General features: G+C 46.1%; 1 protein-coding gene across 1 annotated transcript in view; it reads left to right on the forward strand.

The window, feature by feature from the left end:
* LOC119171808 (B-cell lymphoma 3 protein-like) overlaps positions 1 to 11,379 on the forward strand; it is a 31,534-nt gene extending 20,155 nt beyond the window's left edge. The window contains exons 2-5 of the mRNA XM_037422658.2: positions 1 to 2; positions 5,831 to 6,032; positions 8,877 to 8,965; positions 10,307 to 11,379. The exon at positions 1 to 2 is cut by the window's left edge and continues 107 nt beyond it. Of these exons, the coding sequence (XP_037278555.2) occupies positions 1 to 2; positions 5,831 to 6,032; positions 8,877 to 8,965; positions 10,307 to 10,504 (491 nt within the window). The 3' untranslated portion in view covers positions 10,505 to 11,379. The remainder of the gene's footprint in view (positions 3 to 5,830; positions 6,033 to 8,876; positions 8,966 to 10,306) is intronic.
* Positions 11,380 to 20,006: the final 8,627 nt, after the last annotated feature.

The following is a 20,006-nucleotide window of genomic DNA, read 5'->3' on the forward strand; positions in this document are numbered from 1 at the left end:
AGGTGAGGAGCGTTCCCATTGTCAGCGCATAATAAATATTCCTCGCGTTATTACGTAAACGACAGCAGCCGCTGAACAATGCACCCCCTGTCACCCATGCGATATACAGCAGGCGCTCTGTAGAACGAATCGCCAAGAATGCACCGTGAGCGGTGAACACTGCGTGTGAAGCAAGCCGAGCGCTTCCGTTTTGGTGCTTGTGCACTGCCGCCATGGCGCAAGCAGGGAGAGAGAAAGCGAGAATGTAAGCTAGTCATGGGAGGTTAACTTTACTATGTCGGCGCAAGCAGTGGGAACGCAAAGTCGACTGACAACAGTGCCTTAAAACTCTGTGTAATCACAATCACGTGGGTCCGCCAGTACTTGTCAGTACAATTAGTTGCATATTGTGGAATGCGTTTGTCAATGCATTGCAATGGACGTTACGAGTTTAGTGCGTGTGCATGCAGTAAGAAAGCTGGTTAAAAAAAGGAAACGACTCTCCTTGCCCTTATGTATATGCTTCGCCATCGATGAAGAGGACAATTGTATCTCAATACCTCGTTTTCTAAGAAGTCACAGAAAGACGTGGCACGTTTTCGGATTCCGTTTCAAAAACAAAAAGAAAGACAGAGAGAAAAAAGAAAGAAAGAAGGAAGGAAGGAAGGAAGGAAGGAAGGAAGGAAGGAAGGAAGGAAGGAAGGAAGGAAGGAAGGAAGGAAGGAAGGAAAGACAGATAGACAGACAGACAGATGAAAGAAAGAAAGAAACAAAGAAAGAAAGAAAAAAGGAAAGAAAGAAAGAAAGGAAGGAAGGAAGGAAGGAAGGAAGGAAGGAAGGAAGGAAGGAAGGAAGGAAGGAAGAAAGAAACAAAAAAGAAGAAACAAAGCAGGAAGGAAAAAAGAAAGAAAGAAGGAAAGAAAGAAGAAACAAAGCAGGAAGGAAGAAAGAAAGAAAGAAAGAAAGAAAGAAAGAAAGAAAGAAAGAAAGAAAGAACACGTAATACGTGCAGCGTCAGTGTGATAGGTCATTAAATGAAAATTTTAACTGGAAACTCGCAAAAGCTGCGCAGAATAGACGGTGATAAAATGCTGTGAAAATCGAAAGTATCGCAACCGTTTTAAGAATTTCGAACACATAGTTCATGAATATACACAGGCAAGCGTGCGGCGCATTAAAACGGTCGCGCACCACTTGGTGGCCTCATCGGGACCTCCGCGTTGACAGGACAGTCACGCAACCCTTCGGGAGAAAACGCCGCCCTCAACAGATGCCTACGCAACGGAGGAAAAAGAAAGCCGGAAAATAATGGGAGCCTCAATGTGAAGTCAGTTTAGCCAGCCAGCACACGTTCTAGTTGTGTTTTTTTTAGTTTGAACAAGCAGAGTTAAAGAAGAACCCTTGCAAAATTACGTGAGAGATTGCGACAGCATCTCTGCATGCGACGAGCTTATAAGAGTGCCGTGCACACAAAGAGACTCTTCAAGTTCCGGAATCAAGGTGCTTTTTACCTCGCTTTATATCTAACAAGGAAATTCCGAAAGCCAAAGCTGGCACCTGCAGGTTTGCGGCACGAGAAAGTAGTAAGAATCCCGTATTATCGTGATTGGTCGAAAGGGCCCATGCCCCGACCTATCACTGGTCCTCTCCTATGCAAAGTTGAGAACAGGGAATTTGCGCGAAAGGAGTTGCACTCGCTTGCAGGCTTTGCTTCCGTAAGTTAATGTCACAAACTGCGTTAGCTTTACAGAATTCGTTTTAGCGTTTGAACCACGATATTTTCCTCTTGTCTATCACTTCGAATTTGTCACTGAAAGGTATTCAACTTCTGCACGCGACTGCTTGATGAGCGTCCTTCTAATCGGGTCAAACGTACGATCGCTAAAATACAGTGAACATGTGTCACGAAGTTATGAGCGCCAAACATTATTGGCTTTTCCAACGAAGTTAATTCCAAGAGTTGGGACAGAACATACAGCGAGTTACTGAAGTTTCACACTCTTGTTGTTCACAACGCGATGATGGTGTTTCAAGTTTAAAGGTAACTGACACACGTCGTTGCGCTTGTGAAAACTGCTCGTTGGCGTTTCGGTCACTGCTTAGAACTCGAAAACGTTAAGTGGACGGTGAGTGCTGGTTTACCAATGGCCCGTCATCTTGCCGTGCCCGAGTCACGCTCAGCGCCAAGCATCCTTGCCTGCGGAAACACCTGTCACGTCACTTATCATGGCCGATATTAAAAGAAAAGAAGTGTATTATACGGTCATCCACGGGATCACGAAATGACACTATCGTTACTAAGGCTGCGATAGCAAACGTTGAAGCTAAAACTGAACATCATACGAATGCGTTATCTTGCGAGCAGGTGTTGAACTTTTAATTACTACAAAGAAAAAGAAGCACGCCAGGTTTCTAATAACAAAATAAAAACTCATAACTTAATGATTCCTGTTAAAACTGCCCGGTTCTTGGTCAATGCCCCCAGCGTGGGTGTATGTCACGAATACAAAGATTCACTCAACAACTTCTCCTCTAATCACCCCTCCACTTCTTTATTTCTTTTGTCAGATTTCTCAGGCACGTAATTACATTCACACGGTATGCTTCTTCCGTGAAGGCTTGCGAATGATTGATAAGGCGACAAGCATTAATTTTTTTTTCCCTTTCGTCAGACTACCTTTACAAGCTCTACAGTCATTCTCCGTCTCCACTGCACCGTGGGACTGACCCTTCGACGAACGCTGCTTTTTCAATGCCGCTTAAATAACATCGTGCCTTCAAGGTTACGGTCAGCGACAGCATTCACTTGGTCGCTCGTAACCGGCAGACCGGAACCGCTTTATGATTAACAGCGACACAGACCCCCATTACAGCGAAGAGTTGCGAGCGAGTGCTGCCGTGGGTCAAGAGAAGTTGGGAAGGGTAAAAACCCAGCGAGGAAGCGGCCAGTGTTTGCCCAGCCGCAGCACAGTCAGCGGGGTGGCAGCTCATCTCTCACTCTCACCCGACTCCGCCCCGTGCCTCGTGAGGCCGAAGCACTCGGAAGAGGAGGTTTTGCCTCCTTATCTTGATCGACAATGTAGCCACGCGTGCGATCGACTGCTTTATACGCAATGGTCGGTTTTCCCAGGCGCACACTCAAAGCGCAGGCACGCGGTTGCTGACAAGGAGGAACGTGACAAACAAAAGCGGTGAAGAGAGTCTGATGCAAAAGAAAGACGTGGTAAGGAGGCGAAGAAGCAGTGGAATATGCGAAGATTAACGAATAAATTATTCTTAGAGCAATGACCAGCGCGAAAATCTCAGAGGAAGACTGGCCGCCGCACGGAAGGCGGGTGATTCTGCGGTGCGCTCAGGCGGGTGCAATGCAAAGACACGATGCGAGTGAGCTCGACAGAGAGAGAACAGAAGAGGTCAACGGTATATTACAATCCGCTCTTTGTCCGAGCCGTTGGCGCTGGTTATTCTAGACTGGTTAACATCCCTACATTTTCTTTCCCCCTTGTTCCTTCCTTCCTTCCTTCTGGATGTACCAACTATGCCTACGACTCGATAGAGGACATGAGGCGGAGCGCTTCAGCTAATCCATGAGTAAAGAAGGCAAGATGAGTAATGGGGAGTCGTCACGAGGAAAAGGTGGAGAAAATACGGCGAGGACGGGTAGCGAGGACGAGTCCAGATTGCTGGCGGTGGACGACTGGGCACAGCTCCAGGGCACTGCGCCGTGTCGCCATGACAGACAGAAATAAGGTCCCTTTTCCCTTCCTTCGGGAATCACTACTCCAGCCTACCCAGGCAAAACGAGTGACACTGGTAACGCTCTATGAGGTGTGCAAATGGCAGGCGCGCATTTTGTGGTATCACAACGCGAAATATGAGTCCGCCGGTAAAGCCCAGGTCATTTCCTGTCGATGTGAAGTTGCCATTAAGGTGGGAGTATGGTGAAGGGGGAGTGGAAGACGAGTAAAAAAGTCACTCGCCCTCTAGTCTTCGTGTCTCTCCGCGTGCGCCATCATTGGAGCTCTTTTGTGAAAAAAGAGCAGCCGGTGGAACCGTCCCGGGGTTTTTCCCCCCGCCCGGCGTTCCTGGCAACGACGATCGAAATTCCGGGCGGCGGCGCGGTTCATCTCCTTTTTGTGCGCAGCGCCGGCAAACGCGCACGACCCGCCAAAAAGAGAACGCGTGCTGAAGAGCGCTCGATGCTCGAGCATAACTCGCGAAACAAAGAACGGAAAAAAGAAGAAAAACAACGATAGCCTACGGTGCTCCGTAGGCGGGTGAGAGGCGGAGCGTCCTCTGCCGGCCCCGACAATGGGGCTTTCCCGCCACGCCAGCGATTGTTGACCCTCGCAGCAGCAGCAGCTGGAGCAAAATGCTGACAGAGACAGAAGGGACGCCATGGTGTAAGTGAGATCGAGGCCGGCACACCAACGGCGCCAGGTCACGGTGAACGAACGCGCTTCCGTTGGGTGCGGAGGCAGCGCCCAGAGCGAGAGAGATATGTGGTATGAAGAAAGGCAGGGAGGTTAACAGCTAGCTGCCTACATTATTGGGTTCAACACTATTGGGTTCAACAGTTGAACACTTTTTCAACACTGGTTCAACAGTTCAAAGTTGGCGCCCGAACTATAGTGTTCCTAGTTTTCGCCCCTTCAGTGCTGCGGTCCCAATAATTCCTTCTAATTAATGATTTAAACTATGCTTACTACTGCAGTACAAAAGAGCTGCCCTCGCCAAACGAGTTCCTGTAGACTTTCAAGCGACCAACTTTTGACGCCACAGTGAAGATGACTTGCACTTGTATACGTGAGGAAGAACGAAGTGGGTATTATGCCAGGGCGGGATAATAAATGACGACAAAATACCTGAGTTTAACTTTAGTGTGGGTTGTTCGGCCATCGCAAATAACTCTTCGAACCTTTCTCACGCCGCGAACGTAAGAATTCGGGTGCTTAATTAGTGAGACTATATTGTGAGCGGGCTAGAATGCTAGCACAGCCTTCGATTTTAATTCAGAGCTGTATACCAACAGAACATTACTTCGCTTCGATTATCAATAAATGAGTGGCGCTCATGGAACCTTGCTTAAAGGCAGAAGCTCAGCAGGGTACGAAGCAGGCTGACATTCGAAGATAGAACTGTAACGACAATGCGTCTGTTATTACTATACTGTTGCTGGTATGGCGACAGAGGCGAAAATTGGGAAAACTTGAATAGATTAAATGGAAACTGCGCACATATATGAGCGATGAAGCAGCATAAATTTGCCTAAAACTGAGATATTGAGTGGCAAAATGTCCTTATACTGCGTCCCCTCCTGGTCATGTTTGCTAATTCGAAGTCGAAGCAACGCCCGTTATTCAGTAAAGAAAAGCAAGAACAACATAAAATGCTGGTTACCCCTAAATGAATTCCACATTTTATCTTAAAACCTCAATTCTGAATAAGGTAAACGTGCGAGCTTATGGTCTATAGCTGAGTTCCATCTTTTACAGACGTGTCCACCGCCGCCACGTTAGCCTGCCAATGCTGCCATTTTTTATATGTGACGAAGACTTAATGATACTAGATTCATAAGCACGACAGCAATTGTGCGAATGCGCTCGGTGTTTCAGCACTTCATTGATTTGATGCTACGACAAAAAAAAACTGAGAAGTCATACAAAATGCGAAGATGGCAGTGCCCATGAATAGAAAAGAAGACCGCCTTGTAGACCGCTTTGTTGCTACTATTAATTATTGGACTCAAGGTGGCAGCATTCACAGCCCAGGAGGGCGGTACTATAGAATGCACCCATATAAAAGCAGCACCTAGGGCGTCATGCTGAAACGTGCCCTTTGTTTCCAACAGACGCCTTTGCACCTGGCGCTGATTGTGGGCAACGAGCCTGCCGTCGAGGTGCTGCTGAGCGAGGGTGCCTCGGTGCTGCTCAGGGATCGCAACGGCAACACGGCGCTCCACCTGGCGCTTAAGTATCCCAGCCTGGGTTGCATGCGGCTCGTGCTGGCGCACCGGCTAGCGGCCAAGATCGTTGATGCGCCGGACTTCGACGGTGAGCAGATGGCAAACCCCTAGTCTTGTAGCTTTCGCGTAATGGCAACGTGCCTGAACAGAAATGTGCTTGAGCCGATGGCTCCATAGTGACTCTGAGATCAAAGTCAACTTTAGGCACAGCGCTGTTCAAGGGGTAAAAACGCACTAAAAGTTTCAGTTGAAGATTTATAACGTTCAGAAGTCTACAAAATGTATTGGTAAGCGTGAGTGAACCCTGAAGGCGTAAATGCAGTATATTTTTAAATCTAGTTTCGGTTAATATTGTACTCTCACGTCATAGCACAATACAAGCTCCTTGTCCCATGGTCACCCTAAATATCATGACGTTTGCGCGGCCGGCTCCAATCCTTGGCTTCGTTGGCGACGCACAAGCGGCCATTATTTAACGTTTTTGGCACCGGACGTCATCGTAACTATATATAGCCAAACATATTGGTGCGTGAAATTACCAGAACTGACACTGTAGCCTGGCGTGACGATAGTGTCGGTCAGTAGGTGCGGGAGAATTGACTTTAATGTCAAAAATAAAATATCTTAGCAGCATTCACAAATCTGACGCATGCTCAGAGCCGCCTCTCAGTATGGCAGAAGGTAAACTCACCTCCGAAAATTGACGTCAGTAGCCCTTTAGCTACACAGTGCTGTAGTGTCCCGAGAGTGCTCCGCTTATCTGAAAGAAAAATGTTGGAATATCACGCTACTAACAACTGCTGCTGTACAGCCGGCGTTACAGGTGCACTCGTATTCACTAAACGGTGGCGAGACGCGGACGGATTAAGGTACATTAAGAAGTCGGGAATGTAGCAGCTGACACCGCTGCGTTACTGGCTTCACAGGCAAACGTAGACGACGAAAGGTTAAACGAAAGATTGTAAAAAAAAATAAATTGCAGATCGGGTGCAACGACTCGGCAATAAACTTTTTCATTAGGAAGCCATCTCTGTCATAGCCGCGTGCGCACATCGTACTGCCCCGCTACATCTGTTCATAAGGTTGTTTGGGCAGGAAATTGCATTTTAGGGGGGGGGGGGGAGGGCTTTCGCTGCAAAGAACTTGCGCGGCTGACCCTGCCAATAAGCGGCAACTTAAATTTGATACCGACTTTCACTAAAGACACACGATATGTTAGGAGAAGTCCGAAAAGCACACGTGTCATATACATGGCGCCTCTATATCGTCCTAAAAACGTCGCGTCGCCACTCGATGAAAACGCAAAATAAGGTGCGTCCTTTCGCACAAGCACACAGAAGAACAGGTGTAATGTAGACAAACGAAAAAAAAATACGCATTTCTTGGAACACCTCTGTTGTATTCATGAACGATCTGTGATAAGTCACACTTTAAAACTGAGATTGCTTAATGGGCTTCAACGCTCCAAAGGACTCAATGAGAGATGCCGTAGCGGAGGGCTCCAATTAATTTCGATTTGTTGGGTTTCTTTATCATGCCCTGGCAACATATAACACATAAGCCTCTAGCGTACAGTACACATTCAAACGCAGCCACCACGACTGGCATCGAAACCACGTATTTAAGGTCAGTCGCACCATAAACCCGTAGTCACTGCGGTGGCTTATTTAAAACTTAGCTACGTGTACAAGTGATGTCCCGCGTATAAAAATTCATGACAGTAAAGGGTTGCCCAGGAGAAAATTGCCCGTGCAGAATATTACTTTCTGGGATTATCTTTCTGAGATTTGGCGCGTGAGTGAAAGTGCGAAACGGAACAGAACGCGTCCTGAGCAGCCGACGGAGCAAGCGTGCTTTGCCGCCTTGCCGATGTAGCATCCCTCCTGGAGCGGCAGGAAAGCCAAGCCAGCTTGGTCAAGGACGCGGCGCGTGATAGCTGCACAGCAGAGGCGTAAACAAACTTTTTAACGCGATAGCGTTAAAGAGGTCGTGTCGCAGAGAACCCGCCGCCAGCGTCAGCCCCATTGGTTGTGAGCGAAAAATCGTCTGTGCGTCTGTGACCGAAAAATCAAGTTACCAAGATAGCCACGGGAGGCCGCTACTTGTCCACGCGTGCGTGCGCGATCACACTGAAAAAGCCGCGCATTCGAAGAAAAAAAAGTGCACAAGGTCACGAGGCGCTGTAGTTTCTTTGCCCTGCCACCCCTCCCTGCTTAGCTTCCAGCGCTTTCGTCGGGACGAGAGAAGAGATAATGCAATTGCAGCATGCGACGAACCTTTGTAACCCCACTCGCACTGGACGGATTCTTAAAATTTTTGCGGCGTTGAATTTGTGAGGCAATAAGCTCTTCTAGTGAATTCATTCTATGGCTACTTTAAAATGTGTTTCAGGGCCCATTTAACTCATTTTGCTCGACAGGTGTCACGACGAAAACGAGCACATTCGGCGATAATAGCGCGCGCTGGTCCAATCTACTGTGTGCGCGTTTGTGTGCGTGCGTGTGCATGCAACGAAACATATAAATAAGTATGCACTTTTTCAAGAGGGTTGAAGGGTATATACACAAGCACAATTGAAAATTTTCGGAGAGGGGGGTGGGGTTGAAACTCTATCGACTTGGTACGAAGTTCAAAGTTCAAGTTCTGTTTTTGCGGCGGTGGCTTGGTGACCACGACGTCACGCTGTTAAGGACGCGGGCTTGATTCCCGAGCGCTGCATGCAGGGCGTTTCTCACAGCTCACTGTAAAACACTAAACCCGCGATTCTATTGCTGAACGAACCCTGACGAACGTTCGTCTAATTACACAGGGCACGTACGATAATGCACGCATATATTAGCTACAGCTTCAAAGCCAAGTAGAATCCACGGCGCATTTTGACGCGCAAGTGTTAAGAGCTGCATTTCAACAAACTTTGTTTTGCTGTTCGCAGGTTACTCTCCGCTCCATTTGGCGGTACTCCTCAACAAGCCAGAAGCGGTCAGCCTACTAATCAAGGCCAACTGTGATATAAATGTTCCTGTAAGTACATCAGGATTTGACCCGTTGTCTCCGCATTAAACTATGCGGTCACGTGAAAGCGACACGGCGTGAGAACACGGACACGAGATAAATCAAGATAACACAACCACTTTGGTGTGTGTCTTCGCTTCTCTCTTGTGCTCCACGTGATTGCACACCCTGTCTTTCAACATGGATACCTACCAGCTTGTGCGGCTATACCTCGTTTCCATGCGACCACCACCTCGCCCCAATAGCGGGTTATGCCTGTTCACCATAAAATGCAGAGTGGTGAGTGATAGAGACAACGGAGTAATCATTACAGCATATCCTCCTTATGACAAAGTTGCAATTAGTGCTGCAGCGGAATCTACCCAATTCTTCGCCAGTCGCGCAGCAGTATTTGGATAGAGCCAGCGCCGAAACACGCAAAGCACGTGCACGTTCGAGAGTGCACAACCATGTTCTTGCGAGGTCACAACGAGCGCCTCGTCATGTAGGGTACTATGGTCACAAAACTTGAATGTTACTGCAATACACTTCATTTCATGGTCTTTTAAGCACTACACGTACCACGCAAAAACAAAATTGTTTTCCTCCATAAGGGTACAAACATATTACGACGTAAGCGATGAATACATGGCGCATACAAAAGTATGAGCTGTCTGCTGATCCCTGTCAAGATAAGGCACGTGCGACCCATCACAGTACGCAGTAACACTACCTGCCCTGAGTGGCTTATCTCCCCTTCCCCTGAGGCCTCTCACACGACCAGCTCCCTCTCCACTTACCGTAAGTAGCGATCGTTTGCAACCCTTGCACACCATACCACGCACAGAGAGATGTTATCGTCCTTGTAATTTACACAGAACCTCACAGCGACGGCACAATGTGTCTGGAATACTCATATAGAAAACTGAAATCCGCGACGTCGCACTGACTTTTAGGTGCTCGAGTGCATGCGCGCATGTAAATATTAAACTGCGACCTTCATTTTCTATTCTCATAGTGAGGCTATGATTACACAATAGAATTTTCAAAGTGCCCCGCCGCGGTGGTCTAGTGGCTGGGGTACTCGGTTGCTGACCCGCAAGTCGCAGGATCGAATCCCGGCTGCGGCGGCTGCATTTCCGATGGAGGCGGAAATGTTGTGGGCCCGTGTGCTCAGATTCGGGTGCACGTTAAAGAACACCAACTGGTCGAAATTTCCGGAGCCCTCCACTTCGGCGTCTCTCATAATCATAGCGTGGTTTTGGGACCTTAAACCCTACAAATCAATCAGAATTTTCGAATAACAATTTGTCAACCAAACTGATTTAGCTTTTTTTTAACGCCTGACAAGCTTCTTTCTTGCGTGTGCAGGACGGCAGGAGTGGGAGGACGCCGCTATACCACGCCATCGCCCTGCAGCGCGAGCACCTAGTCAAGCAGCTCGTATCGCACGGCGCCAGCACGGAGGCACAAGACTACGCGGGGCATTCGTGTCTCGCGCTCGCCAAGGAGGCAAAGAGCCCGTGCCTGCCACTGCTCCAGGGTAAAGGGTGCTCGCTGAGCAGCTGACCGCCGCCACAAGACATGGCGCAGAAGGAACGCGTTAGGAACATCACTCGCAGCGGCAGCAGCGCCGGCCCGTAATCCAGCAACAGGCAGACTTTTCGATGCGGGGCTGCCGGCCAACTGCGCAAGTGCCAACGTGACGCGCTGCCGACAAGAGCCACACCACTGCGACTCTGCGAAGCAACATCTCCAGAGACCACGCGCGTTCAAGCGCGAGCGATGCGCAACTGCCAGCCGTGCATCTGTGATTGGCCACTCCTGTGCTCTTTAGCGCCACCTTGCAAAAGCCTTCAACCTCCAGTTTGCTTGCTGCCGTTTACAAACTCTCAACGTCCCTCACATTCACGTCATCCTGTAAACACGCCATCACCTCAAGCTTGGCGTGTTCGTGAACTCTAGAGGGGCTTGACTAAACCAAAGCGAAACAATTTCAATGCTTTCTATTTACAAGAAAGCGGGAAACGGTAGCAGGTGGACGCTACTTGGTCATGCGGTGTGTAACTGTAGTGCCATAGGTTGTACAAACGCAACGGGGGCTCGGTGTTGCACGGTATATGTCCTTGGGAAGGTCCAGTGAACAAACAATGAAGGCTTTTCAAGGAGGCTACTTAAAGAGTACCGTGAGAGCTACACACAGTTTCAGTGCTCAGACCAACTCCCTCAGCAAAGAGACACTCCTCACAAAGTAGCTGACACGTGCAGCTACCTCTCGTGAATGGAGGTAATGGAGGGACACTGAAGACATAGCAACCACCTTTTGAGACTGAAATTCCACGAACTGTTGTGGTACCGTGAGTGAAAAGTGTTCGTGATCCTGTTGAATGCAACTGCGCTGGCACTGGCATATTTATTAAAAGTAAAAGGACCTTTGTCAAGTATTCCTAGTGCGTACTGATCACTGCTCCTCTGCCTCAAATATGTCCGAGTTAGCATCCATCAGTATAGGCCGAAAGCTAATAGAAATACAGAAAAGGACCATGAATGGAGACAGCGGGGAAACTGATGGTATATTTGGATGATTGTTCTCGAGCACTCCAGAGGCTCTGAAAAATTTACATAAAATGGCAATGAAGAATTAATGCTACAATATTCAGCCCAATAAACATTAAGGAAGGAGGACATGTCTTACATACCTTCTTATTATCGTTGTAGAGCCTTGAAGCTGTTGAATTTACCACCCTCAAACACTGTCAGAGCGCTCTTGACCACCCGAATGTACCATATAGCTTGACGCTGGGCCTACAAGTTCGTACCATGGTGTTTAACCAATGGCTTAAATGAGCTCATTATTTGGTGGCTCTCCATACTTAACAAGATATTTTTGTGCATACATATTCACATGACACTGTACACTCATTGAGAAGATTTTCAAATCCTATACACATAAAAAGGCTAATATCTGTTTGCAGTTGCTCGAATTCAAGAAGCACATGGAGTTGGTTCCTGAAAATGTACACACAGCACACCTATTTTAAAGCATGCCATTAGAATGAACACCTGTAAGTAAAAAATTATGGCATAGAAACCATTGTGAGGGCGCAACAAAACACAACTTTCTATGTTTTGTGTTTTGTCGCGCCCTCACGATGGCTTCCATGTCAAAGCACCAACTCGCCCAATAGCCAGCTTTTTTTTGAAGTTCACAAATTATGCTTATTGCGCAGCAATCTGCAGTTAAGAAAGCAAATTTATGTGGTTGCATCACCAAACAGTTATGAACCAAGCTTAGGTCATAATGAATGCTTTCACACCTTCTAATTCAGTGTTCTATCTTTCCCATCTGCCCAGGGGAAGGAGAGAACACGCGGCACAAACTGGAAGTGGGGCAAGTCAAACCACTTTAACTATGCAGTAACATTACAATGAGGTACACAATTTTTGTCAATGTGACCAGCATTATTCTAGATCTACAGAACCAAGTGTAGCCACCAACTAGGGATGCTAAGGTGTGTTGTGCACACTACACTTTATCGTGCATAAGCATGTAAACCCCAATGTAGCCAAAGTTTGGCAGCCTCGCATATCCGTGCTACTTAAAGATGTTGGCAGTAACAAATTTCTCAAGCTTATTATGCTCAACAGCTGAGAGTCACAATTCATGCATATAATGCAGAAATTTTTAGTTAAGAAAGTAAATTTATGTGGTTGTGTCACCTTACAGTCATCAACCAAGCTTAATCCTTGCAATCCGATCCTATCCAAGTGACTCAACTCTAATAAGCAGAAACAAAACTTACTATAGTCAAGCACAAAACCCACTCAGTGCTCACCATTCAGGGCTCTCACACTTTCTGAACAGAGACGCGGCATTGACGTGGCAGAAGACTTCTGTGCCAGAGTATCTGGGCCACTCGCAGAGCCCAGTAGCCTACTGCCCTCGACTAACTGTCCACAAACACTGGATTCCCGCATAGATATGCCTTTTTCCATCGTGGAGCTCACAGCAGCACTAGCTTTGTGGGGACACACGTCGGCACCAGGGCCCGATACAATTTCTTATAGGGCCTTGTGTCATCTGGGTGAACGCTTGAGAATCCTCCTTTTGGAGTTGTACAACAAATCCTGGCAAGATGGAACGCTCCTGACAAGCTGGAAGACAAGTCACCTAGTCCCGCTTCTGAAGCCAGGCAAGTCACCGTTGGAGCTCTCATCGTCCGATCGCATTGGCCAGTTGTGTAGTCAAAGTTATGAAGAGGATGATCCTGGGACGCCTGGAGTGGTTCTTGGAATGTAACAACATCTACCCAGATGCCATGGCAGGATTTCGGCGTGGTCAAGCATCGATTGACAACGTAGTCGACCTGGTCACTTACGTCCAACACGAGAGAGGCCGTAAGCGTCTCTGCGCATCTTTGTTCCTAGACGTCAAAGGGGCATATGACAACGTTACGCATGAAGCTTTTCTCACCGCTCTCGAAGATATAGGAGTAGGTGGTCGGATGTATCGCTGGATACGTAGTAATTTGTCAATGCGATCCTTCTTTGTGAGCACTGAAGACGGTCCAACCTCTCCACATTACAGCCACCGTGGCGTCCCCCAGGGTGGCGTACTCAGCCCTGTGCTGTTCAATCTGACGTTAATTGCTCTCACTGAGCATCTGCCAAGCACAGTCAGGCTATCAATGTACACAGATGATATCTGCGTTTGGGCATCGGCTGTAACACGCCTGCCGTTACGAGAGAGAATTCAAAAAGCTGCCACTGAAACATTACGCTACCTCCGAACTCGAGGCTTGAAAATTTCTTCCAAGAAATGAACCCTCGTAGCTTTTACTAGAAAGCCTGTGGATAAGTAAACTATAAGAATCAATAGTCAAACTGTACCATACGTTCGATCGCACATGTTTTTGGGCGTCATAATTGACGGGAATCTATCATGGAGCAATCACGTTTCTTACATGAAGAAAGGGTTAATGGACATCTAATATACTTTCTTTGCAGGAAAGACTTGGGGAATGTCTCCCAGTGCAATGCTACAGCTGTGCAGAGTACTTTTTCTCGGTTTCCTGCGGTACAGTTTACCGGCATTGAATTATGCAAGCAAAACAAGCCTTTGAACGCTACAGAGTGTTCAGTCCCAGGCACTCCGGATTTGCCTCGGCTTGCCTCGTAGTGCGTCGACAATGGCCACTATATCTATCACCGTTGACCACCTCATTACGACACATCGACGTTGAGGCACTCAGGACACATATAAGGCATATTGCTCGGACACCCTGCCACCACCTAGCCTTTTTACCAGCAGACAGACCACGTTCGTCATTTTGCCAAACGGTCACCAAATTTCGCGATTCTTTGCCAACATGCTTCCCACCCGCCGCCAGGCCTTCGACTCCTCCCTAGTGCCTGACTCAGGCCAGGCTAACTATACCTGGCATCCAGGAAAAAGCAGATATGTCGTCACCTTCTCTTAGACAGCTTGCTCTGCTCTCGTTATACGAGACGTATCAAGGCTGTGTACACGTATACACCGACGGCTCTGTTTTACAGAAGAGTTCAGCGGCATCATCTGTTATACCAATGAAAGACACGACGAGAAAATTCAAGACCTCCCACCTAACGAAATCAACAGGAGCAGAGCTCACAGCTCTTCGTGCCACATTGCAATTCATCACTGATCAACAGCCACAAAAATGGACAATTTTCAGTGACTCAAAGGCAGCACTGCAATCCCTTCTATAACCTTTACGCCACGGCCCATACAAACAGCTGGTATTTGAGATTGCAGAAAAGACTCACCAATTCATTGAGAAAGGACATGAAATAGCCTTTCAATGGCTTCCAAGTCATTGCGGAATAATTGGCAATGAACGGGCCGATCGAGCTGCCCATACTGCCAATACTGAAAGCGATCAAATATCAATTCCGCTTTCCAGTACTGACGCTGCACGGAAACTCCGCATGCTTGCTCGCAAGCGCACCACGTCACAATGGAACGAGTCACATTCCATCCATGCACGGTTAGGTGCTCTAGACCCAACTCTCAGTCTTCGAATTCCTCCGAAATTACGCCGACGAGACGCTACTATGCTGTGCAGATTATGATTGGGCGTCGCATTTACCAATGCGTACGCGTTCCGCACAGGAATGGCTGACACTGCTGCATGCGACCATTGTGGCAGTGGTGAAACAACTTGGCACATTCTTTGTGAAGGCTAACAATACTGCTCGCAGAGACAGTCACTCTGCAATGCACTAGATGAACTGGACAACCAGTTTCTTTCGGAAGAAAGAATCCTGCGCTGCCGACAGGACTTTATGTCGCATAAGAAGGCTGTAAAGGCGCTCTTGCGCTTCTTGCGTTCAACCGGCCTGTCCAAACAACTGTGATCGGAACTCCTTGAATGTGTGCGCATGTGTTTTTTTTCTAATTTATTTTATATCTCTCTATATCCATCCTCTTTCCGACCCTTTTCCCCACCCCCATACAGGGTAGCAAACCAGTTCATATAGGTTAACCTCCCTGTCTCGTACTTTTATTTTTCTCTCTCTCTACTATAGTCAATATTGTAAATATTGTCAGCACAGTAATTAATACTCAGCACTCTCTCATGGCAAGAACATGAAAAGTATAAAACACAAAAACAGCAAATCTAACCGGAAACCAGTAGATAACTGGACTCCCAAATGAAATTTTTTTCCAGTAACTTTCATTAATGCATTGCTATCTGTCATACTTTTCTGGTTATTATTCTCTGAAATGTCAATACTGTTAACTTCCCATAGAGTCACACTCATTCGCTTCCTAATTTTAAAATTTCTTTTCCAGCCCTTACTCCCAGAAAGTGCGGCACCACATCACAAATAAGGCCCTATGACCTAAAATTGTGGCAGTGCGCCAGAAGTAGTGCACCGTTTCATTAGAGATTCCAAATGTTTGCACCATTTGCTTCATGGTGTAGAAGCATGACCAACATCGGTAATCTAAATGTGGCTCACAAATTTAAAAGCCGCATTATTGGCACAACGTGCTAACCCCGAGAAAAGTAAAAGAAATAGCACAGGAAATTTTTGAAAATCTTCTAAAGCTTATTTATGGAGTTAGAAGTCAAACAGCTAGGCAAAGATAACCAGAGTGTTGAAATGAACCAGACCTAAAAACTATACCCAAACCAATGTTTGAGATAGAACTGAGCACAAGCTTGAAGCAATGCTCTCGAAAAGTGCTTGAACCTCAACTTAACAAAAAAATATTAAGAATGGCTTGGAACAAAGTGGTTTAAAGTAATACTAGCGACAACTAGTGTAGCTGTCTATGCCAGTCTACATGAAGCAACCGATTCATATATGCCCTTCTAATAGATTCACGTGTACTGATGTTGTGCCGGTGATGAGTACAGATCAAAAGCTTAGTAGCCAGGCTACCACAGTGGACGATATATTAAGACGAAAGCCTTTAATGTCTCATGCTCGCGGTGACCAGCTGCGTTTATCTATGCCCTGGATGCTAGCATACCCTACCTCAAAGAGAGTCAGCACTTGCACTAGCTTCTTTTTAGCTTTTGTCAGAACACATAGCTCGGTATGATAACAGCGGCAGCATGTAGCGCCACCCCTGAAAAGCTTTCAGACATGCTTAATATTCTTTAGGCTAACGCCACCAAATGCAATGAATGAAGCACATATTTCTTAAAGATAGTGATTAAAAATCAGAAGCTACAACAGAAGGCGCTTCAATAGATCGCAGCTCATGATGAATATTGGGGCTGCATGTTTCAGCTTTACTGGTTAATCATCTGGACAAAATGCTTGAGCAGTGCAGGTATTAGGCTCTCTCTCTCCCTTACACTCTCTCAGCCATCACATGATGGCACAGCAGCGTGCACGGCAACACTCCTTCATCAAGTGTCTCATTGCAGCAGTTGAGTTAGTTGGATGGCTCCCACGCTCATGCATCTTCCGTGTAGCCTGGCCACAATTTGCCCACTCATGCAAGAAGGGATACACATGCACTGCGTTCCTTTCTGACTGAACAGACACAATAAGCAAAATTTTTGCCGTACACACTTCGGAATTTACAAAGTGTCTCAATTTTTTAGAAAAGAAAAAAAATTCTAATAAAGAATGAGAAAATATGTTATGGTAAGCCTACTAGTTGATTTTGACTTCAGCAGTGCTGCCTGGAGTTTTTCAGCCTACTGTGTAAGAGGGTCATGTGTTGAAGATATGTTACTATGCTAAACCAGCCTCCCCCCCAAACACATTTATAACAGGTTTATATAAAAAAAATGTCCCTATTAGGTAGTGGTGAGTTTCGAACAAATTATTTCACACTCAGAAGCAGAGTCTCTTACCCTCTCGGTCAAACATAGATGCTAGCGAAATGTGAATACATTTGCACCACATGAATGAATTGTACCAGCCATATAAAACCAACATAAGAGAGCACTTCTTAAAAAGGCTACATGAGATATGAGACGGTAGAATAAAAGTCCTCTCCGGCACAACACACAAAGTCGCAATGAAGCATTGTGCACACTCGGAAAATTCCAACATGGAAAACATTTAATGCTAAACACAGCACGTATTTGATACATTTAGCTGGTCATGACTTCGTGGGGTCATTCCATAAATCGATGAACACAAGAAAAAAGATAAAGGACACTGTGCCACCGCTGTACAATGATGACACTCCACAGGAAGTTGCAACCAAGGTGCAAGATGCGCATACTTTGGCTGAAGACACTTGGGAGCCACGATCAACCTGATCCAATCGCGGCAGTGCCTATCTGTCGAAGATGCCGTGAAACTTGAAGACTGAAATTATTTTATCTCGTGTTGCTGTGACAACTGGCCTTCTGCAGGTTGTCTGACTTGCTGTCAGACACGTGTTATAAATGTTCTTTAATCTGTCCCTCACTGACCTACTTTTGCCGCATAACTCAATCATATTGGATTTCCCACGAAGCATTGCTTGCCACAGCAACTCGAAAATAAAAAACTTTTCAATCTTGAAGTCTTCTCATATTGTCAATATGGCCATCACTGGATCGATGAGCCCGCACCGATGCTACTTCGTACAACGTGATCCCGATGCAGAACAAGCATGGGAAGTACAAGTGCATGCTACTGTACACAATCGGAAACAAAAGGCGCACTCTTCACCTCAACAAAGCATTATACAACGACGAAATAGCTGGTGATTAGCCATAGGAAATAATTATGAATCCTGTGGACAATTCCTATAACAGCTTGTGTGTGGTTTTTATTTCACTGAGTGAACTTGCAATAGTGTGTTAGCTTTCTAAGCATTAACTGTTTCGCTACTATGCCTATCCTAATCGATCACGAGTTATCGACGCTTTTGGAGGGATATAGGCATATCGAATTTGTTCCTCGTGCACCCAGCACTATCTAGTAGTTAGTCAAGGCACCGAACTTTCAGAATCAATTCGAATTTGCCTGTTTTAGCAACGTAGTGATTTTTGACAGACCTTTGCGCGAACCAATGTGCGTGTATTGTTAGAAAAGTGCACTAGGCTGGCGAACATCACAAGAATGTGTGCACCTCGTGATTATGGTACAGTATTATAGAAGTTCTGTAATGAAAAGAACGTTGCAAGCCAAATATCGAATTGAAGTGTCAGCTTCACAATTTTACTATGTTAAGCAGTAATGACAGCCTGAAATTTATGCCTATGTTTAATAGAAAGCTATTCCTAGGAGTCGGAAAGAATTTGTTCTACAAAAAATATTTGCGAAGGTACGCCATGTGTTAAAAGTGTTGAGGTAGCCTTCTATGACAGTTTCCAGCAGATTTGGTTTTGCTTGCATCGTTATATCAAACACAGGGTCGCACCTAGTGTCACTAGTCACCCCTACGATGTTGTCGTCAAGCGCGCATGGGCACGCATCAGTGCTGAAAAACACATGCGCTGCTCAAAACTATCTTGCAACCTCACCTGAATTGAGAGACGACGAGCTTAGCGTTCGAGGATGTGAGCATCTCAGCTTCAAGTTTTATGGTGACGATGTTTTGCGTCAGCCTGATACATCCACAGCCCTTCATGGGTTTGTTTTGCTTACATCCTCGAGTAGTTTCCTCCGGCAAGTGCGTATAGTTTCTGACCTTTGCGCACAATGTTATAGCCACTCTGGTTACGTGCGTGGTCTACAGTTCACTGGGGCGCAGTGTGCTGGCGCTGGCTGCAGAGCTTCTCCTAACAACTAGAAGGCCCCCGGAGCACATCTTGGCCCTGACTACGCAGCAGTGCGAGATGTTTTAGAACTGCAGCAATATTGTCCTTTTTTTAATATGATATGCACGAAAATCCCGAAAAGTATGCCTGGATGCATATATTGAAATGCCGACCTATGCGGTGTAAAGTGGCTCATGGAAAGAGGTGATCACTAGCTGAAATACAGAATTTTATGGGCATCTCATTTATAGAGGGATTATTCACATCACGGGCATCCATCTATTTCTATTGTAACACCAAGAGACTCTTATCGCTACACAACAAAAATTTACTGAAAAAAAGTGTACAAGTACACTTGTGCCTCGCAAAAAAAAAAAAAAAACATGCAATGCTTCACGGCATGGCATGAGCAAGAAAGCAGCATTTTGGTTCCATTTTCTTTGTCTATGTGAAGAGAAACATTTTTGTACAAAATTCATTTTTTCTATACTATTCCTGGGTCATTATCTACAAAATGTATATTCTGAATTTTCTTCCTTTTGAATATTTTTGTCTATATAGTGCTTTTTATTGCACTGTTTACCAACTTGTGACCGAATATTCTACACTTTTCAGTTTTTTATTCATTCTAAGATATTTTTGTTGCTCTAAAACATATTGTTTGGAAAGAGCATTTCATTGTGCAAAGTTTGGAATGCTGCAATGCATGCTGGAGTACTTTTCTAACTAGCAAAAACTATCTTTTCGAGACATATGAAAAACAACCATTTTCACGCAGTAACGAAAATGTTAAAATGAAGCTTGACAGGAAGCCCCCTATTGAACGCTACTTTTAACCAGACTGTAAATAAGGCATAACTGACAGC

The sequence above is a fragment of the Rhipicephalus microplus genome, chromosome 4, assembly GCF_043290135.1.
Source record: "Rhipicephalus microplus isolate Deutch F79 chromosome 4, USDA_Rmic, whole genome shotgun sequence".
Lineage (NCBI taxonomy): Eukaryota > Metazoa > Arthropoda > Arachnida > Ixodida > Ixodidae > Rhipicephalus > Rhipicephalus microplus.